This window comes from Lonchura striata, chromosome 1 (assembly GCF_046129695.1).
Source record: "Lonchura striata isolate bLonStr1 chromosome 1, bLonStr1.mat, whole genome shotgun sequence".
Taxonomy (NCBI): Eukaryota; Metazoa; Chordata; class Aves; order Passeriformes; family Estrildidae; genus Lonchura; species Lonchura striata.
The window spans coordinates 156,232,183-156,240,297 of NC_134603.1; the positions used below are offsets into that span (position 1 = coordinate 156,232,183).

At 60.7% G+C, this 8,115-nt stretch overlaps 1 protein-coding gene across 1 annotated transcript; it reads left to right on the plus strand.

Moving 5' to 3' along the window:
• The first annotated feature begins 418 nt into the window (after window positions 1-418).
• Window positions 419-7,063, plus strand: LOC116183282 (zinc finger protein 783-like). Its single transcript, XM_077790043.1, has 6 exons — window positions 419-452; window positions 588-992; window positions 1,825-1,951; window positions 3,544-3,657; window positions 3,856-3,969; window positions 4,925-7,063. Exons 1-6 carry the CDS (start codon window positions 429-431, stop codon window positions 5,836-5,838), a joined length of 1,698 nt encoding a protein of 565 aa, XP_077646169.1. The 5' UTR covers window positions 419-428; the 3' UTR covers window positions 5,839-7,063.
• The last annotated feature ends 1,052 nt before the right edge of the window (window positions 7,064-8,115 follow it).

The following is an 8,115-nucleotide window of genomic DNA, read 5'->3' on the forward strand; positions in this document are numbered from 1 at the left end:
CGCGGCGTCGGCGGTGCCCGTGGGGGCCGTTGGCGGGGCCGCCGAGCCCCGGTGGGCCGCGGTGGCGTTGCCGCACCTGTCGCCGTCCCTCTCCCCGTCCCCTCCTGCCCGCTCGGTCCCGCCCGGTGCCGCCCCCGCCCCGCGCGGCCCCGCTACCGGCGGCGGGAGCGCGCGTGACGCCGGGCCCCGCCCCCTCCGAGCGCTCCGCCCCCCGATTGGCCGCGCCGCCGCCCAATGGGCGCGCGGTCCGCCCGCCGCCGGGGGTCGCTGTGGCGCCGGGCGCCGCCGCCGCCGCTCCCAGCGCGCCCCGCGCCCTCGGCATGGCCGCTCCGCCCCGCCGCTGCTGAGCCGCCGCCGCCGCCGCCGCCCGGCCCCGCCGCCCGCCCGCCCGCGCCGCCGCCCGCCCCGCCCGCGCCGCCCCCCGCGCCATGGCCGACTGGGCCCCCGCTGAGGTAAGCGCCGCCGGCCGCCGCCCCCCGGCCCGCCCGGCCCCGCGTCCCGCCCCCCCCCTCCCTCCCGCGGGCGGCGGGCGCGTCCCCGCGCTGCCCGGCGCGTCCCCGCGCTGACCGGCGCGCCTTCCCCCTCAGGAGCTGGAGTGCATGATGGAGCCCCAGGAGCTCGGCCTGGAGCAGCCGCTGCCCGCCCCCGAGCAGGGCCCCCCCGGCGGCGGCGAGGCCGAGCTGCCGGCCGCCGAGATCTCCCTGACGCTGGTCACCGAGATCCAGGCCGTGGACAGGAAGGTGGACACCCAGGCCGCGCAGCTGATGAACCTGGAGGGCAGGATGAGGATGGCGGAGACGAAGCTGATCGGCTGCGAGAAGACGGCGGTGGAGTTCGGGAACCAGCTGGAGAGCAAGTGGACGGCGCTGGGCACCCTCATCCAGGAGTACGGGCAGCTGCAGAAGCGCCTGGAGAACATGGAGAACCTCCTGAAGAACAGGAACTTCTGGATCCTGAGGCTGCCCCCGGGGGCAAAAGGGGAAGTGCCCAAGGTAACGGTTTGCTGCTCCCCGCTGCAAAAGGGGGCTGTTCTGTACACAGGTTATTCTGCACATATGCTGGGCTCAGAATCCCATGCCCTGCACTCACAGCCCCGTATCCTGTGCTCACAGCCCATATCCCCATAGCTCAATGCCCTGCACAGCCCCATGTCCTGCACTGACAGCCTCATCCCTGCAGTGGCAGCCCCGTTTCCTGTGAACTCCCAGCCCTCAGCGTGTGTGTACTGATAGCCCCATCTCCTGTGCACTGACAGCCCTATCCCTGCAGTGACAGCCTGATTCCTGCACTCACAGTCCCATTTTGGGAGAGCTGCAGTGCTGAGAGCAGTTCATGGCTCCCCCACAGCCCTGTGTTCCCTTCAGTGCCCAAAGCACCAGCACAGGTCCCGCTGTGTTGATTATGCCCCACTCCTTCGCGTGTGATCTGGGAGGGATGTCTCAAATTCCTGTGTTTGGGTCATGTAGAATTTTGTGGCTCAGCCCTGTGTAACTGGGAAGGCTTGGGAACATCCCCAGGGGCTGTTCAGAGGTGATGGGCAGCAGAATTGTGTCAAAAAAGAGGTGAAAACAAGTGCTGTGCACTTGGCTTCGCCTGTGACAGGAGGAGGCTGAGCAGAGGGAGGTGACAGGCGAGTGACAGGGGAAATCCCTGTCGTGTCCCTTGAGGGATGAGGAGCGTGAGACACGTGGGAAGGAGCAGAAGTTCCTGCCTGGGAGCATCCTGCACAACGCTCGAAGAGTTTGAGCGAGAAAATCGAATGAGAAAAGGTCCCCAGGTGTTTTCTTAAATGAGACACAAACCCTGTGGTGCTGCTCCTCGCAGGTCCCCGTGGCCTTCAACGACGCCTCGTTTAACTTCTCTGAGGAGGAGTGGAAGAGCCTCAACGAGTGGCAGAAGGAGCTCTACAGGCACATCATGAAAGGCAACTACGAGGCCGTCATCTCCATGGGTAACGACGGGCCAGGGTTTGCCCTCAGCCTCCCGGCACAGAGTTTTCCTGGGAACTGGTGGATGGAAGCAGCAGTGTGTCCTGCAGGATCAGGGAGGGGGTGGTGTGCTCTGGGGAGGTGTTCCACAGCCCTGGCAGTGAGTTCAGCCCTCACAGCCACGCTGAGGGTGGAAGGACGTGGCTCCCTGATGGTCCCTGTGGGCCAGCGAGTGCTGGGATTGTGAGGAGGAGGAGGAGGGCAGGTGAGAGCACCCTCAATCCAAGCGAAGCTGGGGAAGAGGGAAGTTCCTTTGTCACGCCAAGGTCCACAGATCCACTGCGCTGGGTGCATCAGCCCGCTGGCTGCTTGGGGCAGCGGAGGGTGCCCTGTGCCCTGCCTCTGAGGTTCCTTCCAGCCCTTTCCGTGGGGAGTTGTGCCGACTTCCCTTTCCTATCCCACGAGGGAGAAGTGACGTTTGCCTGGTGCTCTGTCCAGCCCCAGGGAGCGAGTCCTGCTCGAGGTGCTGCGGGCTCTGCTGGGGCAGAGCTGGGGAGAAGCAGTGGCTGAGGGCGAGCTCTGCCTCCTGCCTTCCCCTCAGCAGCTCAGGGCAGTGCATTCCCAGCCAAAGGAACGCGCTCCACTCGCTCCTGCCAGTCCTGGCCGCAGCAATTCCCTCTGGGGAACGTGTTGCCTTCACAGCATGTTCCAGACATGACCTTGCCTTGGCTGGACCGGGGGTGGGAGCGCAGACGCCGTCCCTGGTAGCCAGACACTTCCCTGTGCCGAGTCCAGGCTCATCTGCCTCCCTGCCATCCAGCTCTGCCCAATCCAGGCCTTTTCTGCTATTTTTTTCCCGTTTATTTCTTTGAACAGAGGTTTCCTGCAGTCCCTGTGTGCCAGGGAGAAAGGTGGAGGGTAACCACAGCCCCATTCTCCTGTTTTCAAACCAGTCCCGTGTCCTGCTCCTGTGGCATGGGAATGCAGCTGTCCTGCTGCTGCAGGGGATCTGGGATCTGAGCCTGGAGCTTAGAGAGACGTAGCTGTGCTTCATCCCAAGGTTTCCCTTGAGAAACGAGTAAAGCAAACAGATCCACCGGAGAGAGGTGGAATTTAACCCCCAGGGCCTCCCACGTGTCTGGAAGTGAAGTTTTCTGCTCTCCGCCCGAGGAGAGATGGTGATTGTCCCCTTTCCCCCACCAAAATCCGCGAGCAGCCCGGGACTCGGACGAGTAGGACGGAGCGGTCCTGGCTGGAGGGAACCGCACGGGGAGGGCAGTGCTGGCAGCTCTGCTGCTGCCTCCCGAGCTGAAGCCCCCATTGTAATGGATCCGCGGACCTTAGCGGAGAGGAGAAGACAGGAGAGCCTGCAGGTAAGCCTGGATGCCTTTTCTTACTGTCCTCCTCACGCTGCAGGCTGGGAGGTGCTCCTCACCTGAGCAGAGCGTGCTCCTGCATCCAGGGCCCACGCAAGGTGAGCGGGGCAGAGGGCTGAGAGCAGCTTCCTAAGCCTCTCCTGTTCATTTTCCAGCGAAGGAAGGTTGGTGGGCAAAAGCTGCAGAGTTGCTCTCCCACCGGGGCAGGGGAAACATTCTCATCCTCTTTTTATGTGCAGACGCTGCCATTTCCAAGCCTGATCTGCTGACACGGATTGAGCAGGGAGAGGATCCCAACGCTGAGGATCAGGAGGACTCCGAGGGAGGAGAGACCCCCACGGACCCCAGCACTGGTGAGCCACGAGATTCCTGGGACTCAAGGGGCAGGTAGATGCAGATGCGGGGCTGTTGTGTTTTGTCAGCTCTCTCCTCAGGTATTGGGGACTTTGCTTTTCCACTTGTCTCCCACCTGTTGCATCTCTCTCTCCTGGAATCCTCTAAAGCAGCTGGAAGGTTGGAGTGTAACTCCTGCTCTTTTCTCTTGCACTCAGAAGAATTTTTCTTCCCTGGGCCTGATGACAGCTCATGGGGTAAATATGAAGAGACTCTGGCTGAAAGCCACGAAGGCTCTGAGGAAGAGGAGAGCATGGAGGTCTCCGGTACATGTGAGTGTGCTGAGCTGCTTTGGGAAGTGTCCCTTGCCTAGATGTGCTTTTGGCTTCCCAGCCTAATTCCCAGAAGCAGCTCAGTTTTTCTGGATGATGCTTTTCCAGAATTTCAGGAAGTTGCTTTGAGTCAGTTTATACCATGGGAGATCCTTCACCCTCAGGCGCTGTCCAAGCCCATGAGGAAAAGAAGTTTTATTCCCATTTCCTCCGTTTTTTGGTCTTTATCCTAAAGCTTAAGTTCTTAAAGACCTGCCCTGTTTCAGGAACCCTCTTTTTTCCTCTGGCTACCTGCCTATAACTAGATTATATATTTAATATTATATTACAATATAATTGAAAGCAGGAGGTTGCCAGAGTGTGTCTAGAAAAGGAAATGGACTTGGGGAAGTGTCTGGAACTACAGGATTAGCTGAGGGAGCTGGAAGGGGGCTCAGCCTGGAGAAAAGGGGGCTCAGGGGGGACCCTGTGGCTCTGCACAGCTCCTGACAGGAGGGGACAGCCGGGGGGTCGGGCTCTGCTCCAGGGAACAGGGACAGGAGGAGAGGGAACGGCCTCAGGCTGGGCCAGGGGAGGCTCAGGGTGGATATTGGGAAAATTCATCCCCAAAAGGGGCTGTTACACATTGGGACTGCCCAGAGCAGTGGTGGAGTCTCCATTGCTGGAGGGATGTAACATCCATGTGGATGTGGCACTTGGGGAGATGGTTCGGGGTGGCCTTGGCAGTGCTGGGACTTAATAATTTCCGAGGTCTTTTTCAACCTCAACAATTCCAAGATTGCGAGTCAAGTCCCTCTGGGCAGAGTAGGTGCTCCCAGGCGGCCTCGCAGCCCCGTCAGTGCCAGGCTCTGAGCTGGGTGTGCACAGCAGAGACCACCTGTGTCCCAAGGGAACCGAGTGAATAGCAACCCAGTCCTTGCCTCCCCGAATGACACGAGTATCTCTGCTCCGCCAGACAAACAGCCGTGCGATGAGGAAGGCTCCGAGAGCCTGGAGCTTTCCAGGTCGTTGACAGGAAAGTGGGAAGAAGAGGTTTTCTCCAACCCGGAGGAGGAGGTGCAATCGAGCAGCAAGAGCCAGAGCGGCTCGGCCGCGCCGCAGCGAACGGCGACGGGCAACGGGCTGAGGCGCTCGGTGCGCCGCGGGAGAGACTTGGCCAAGAAGGATCCCGAGGAGGCAGCGGCCGACAAGGGGCCCTACATCTGCTGCGAGTGCGGCCAGAGCTTCCTGGACAAGCAGCTCTTCGCCACCCACCAGAAGGCGCACGCCAGCGAGGAGGCCTGCACGTCCCTGGAGCGCGGCGAGAGCTTCCGGCAGAAATCCAAAGCCAAGGGCCAGGGCCCCTCCCGCTCCAAAGCGTCCAAGCGTCCCGACGGAGAGAAGAGCTCGGGATTCAAGTACGGCTTCGTCAGGCACCAGGTGAACAACATGGTGGAGAGGCCCTACACCTGCTCCCAGTGCAAGGAGAGCTTCAGCCTGGAAGTGAGTCTGATCCTGCACCAGAAGCTGCACACGGGGAAGGGCGACGGGCCGCTGACGTGCACCTACTGCGGGAAGGACTTCCGAGACCTCTCCAAAGCCATCCGCCACCAGCGCATCCACACCGGGGAGAGGCCCTACCAGTGCACCGAGTGCGGCAAGAGCTTCATCCGGCGGGACCACCTGCTCAAGCACTGGAGGGTGCACACCGGGGAGACCCCCTACCAGTGCCCCGTCTGCGGGAAGCACTTCCGCTACAAAGAGTCCCTGAATTGCCACCAGAAAATCCACTCCCGCAACCCGCGGCCCGGGGAGGATTCCCAGCACAACCTGGGCTCGGCGGGCACCCAGACCGACCACTTCTGCGTGAAAAAAGAGACTAAGCAGTAGCCGAGGTGGGGCCGGGGCAGGAGGGCTCGCGGTGACCGTGACGGTCTGGCAGGTGGACGTGCAGCATGATGGCAGGTGACTTGTATCGCAGCTAATCCGTGTGGTCATGCTACGAAGCCCGCTTTGGTGAAGCATCCAAGGAATTCCTCTTAAAGACTCTGCTCGGCCAGCCCAGGCAGCTCTGGGACCCCGCGGGGTTCCGTGGCGCTCCCACCGCGGCGCAGGCCCCGTGCTCGCTGTTCCCTACGCAGGGTTGGATTCTGCCCGTAGAGAATAATCCCGAGCGATTTCTCTGGGGTCCGTATTTAGCAGGTGTTCCCCCACCTATCTTTGTGCATATTCAGGAGTGACAAGCTTTTCGCTTTCTTTTTTCCACTCGTTTCACTGCAAGGCTGGAAGCGCGAGGAGGGAGGGAGGGAAGGAAGGTGCCGCTCCCGGCCGGCCGCCCGCTCCCGCTGCGTCGCCGTGTCCCAAAAGGCTGCCAGGCCAGGACTGGGAGGAAGGCAGGAGAGGCGAGGCAGAGAGGTGCTCAGGGCACGACCCACGCGGGATTTGTGGAAGGCGGAAAAGCGGAGAGGAGAGCGCGGCAAGGAGCGGGGTGAGATGAAGCAGGTGCAGGAGAAAGGGGCTGAGGACTTTGGAGCAGGAGGAGTCGGGAAGGGCAGCGTTTGGAGGCGCGCTGGGTCGCTCACACGAGGAGGAGGACACGTCTCCGTTCTTGGCAAGGGTGTCGCTGGCACCAGCCGGGCTGTGGTTCCCCTCTGGCCCGGGGGAACGGCGCCGCTGGGCCGACACGCAGACTCCTGACAATGAAGGTGATTTTATTATTATTTTTTAACTGGGTTTGGTCTCACTCAGGTAAGTCAGACGAGTGAAAGCAGCTTCTCCTAACCCCTGTAAAGAGCTGTTTGGTTTTTAGTTAACCTAGAAGTAGTCCTATTATTATTATTAATTATTATTATTATTATTAATTATGATGATGATAATACTACAAGGAAAGGTGTGACACTATATTTCACAGTTGCTCTAAAACACTTCCATGTATGCGATAACCGCCCGGAGTTTTCCAGCCATTTGTGTAAATATTGGATGACTTCTGGAGCTGTTGGTGTTGTTCTGAGGTGGCTGTAAGTGTCTCTTCGCTCTGTATCGTCAGCTGCTGATTCGTGACCGTGTTTTGTAATAACTTTTGTAAAGTCTGTCAATACAGTGTTTCCATTCTGAACTCCGTGTCAGCCCTTGGCAGGGACCTGCAGCTCCCTCACCCCGCTCCTGGCCGGGAGCTTTTCCAGGGAATTGGGGAGCAGGTGAGCAGCACAAGCCCAGCTGGGCTGGAGAGCCAGGCCTGGCAGAGGAGGCTGCTCTGGGATGCTGCAGCTGGGATTGGTGCTTTTAACTTAATTTGGGGTTGTGCTCCGGGAGCCAGCCTGTGCCACAAACAGCTGAGGAACCCTTGGATCCGTGGTGGGATGGAGCTGGGATAGCCCACACCAGGGTGAGGGACAGGGAGAAGCGCTGGTGGCTGTGGCCAGCTGGGAGCTGGGATCATGGAATCAAAGAACGGCCTGGCTTGGAAGGGGATTTGTAGGGTGCCCAGATGGTTCCACACACCGGGTGTTCTTTCCTTCCAGGTTCCCTCTCAGCCCAGCATTCCCCAGGCTCTGCCAGAGCCCAGGACACAGAGACAGTTCCCTCTCCCCACCAGAGACCCCACGAGTTCCAAGGAGGCCCAGAGGTTGTTCTAGCTTGGGACCTTGTGTGGGAGGGGAGAGGGCAGCCCTTGGGTCAGAGCCAGCACGGGGATGTGGCACTTGGGGTCCACAGAGACCAGGGGGTGCCAAAGTCCCTCAGCCATCCCAACCTGTGCTGGGGGCCTGGGGTGGATAGAGTGAGTGACCCCAAAGAAACCCCAATGCTCTGAGTGACCCCAGTGAATCCCCAATGCTCTGAGTGACCCCAGTGAATCCCCCACACTCGAACCACTTCATGGAATGGGGCTGCCCCACGTGGGCATGGAGATGCTGGAGATGTTGGGGTGGTTTGTGAGTGTGGGGCCTCCTACAGCTGGGGTCAGGCACTCCCACTGCACTGGGGTGTACAAACCCCAGGCAGGGAACTCCCTCCATCCCAGAGCTGCTCCTGGGTTCCCCTCCCAATGGATCAGCCCCGGACAGGGGTTGTGGATCCCTGGGACAGCCCAAGAGGGGCCTGGACAGGGGTTCTTTAACTGGGGGTCCCCACCTGCTGTCACACCCCTGTCCTCCCCCAAGCCCAGGT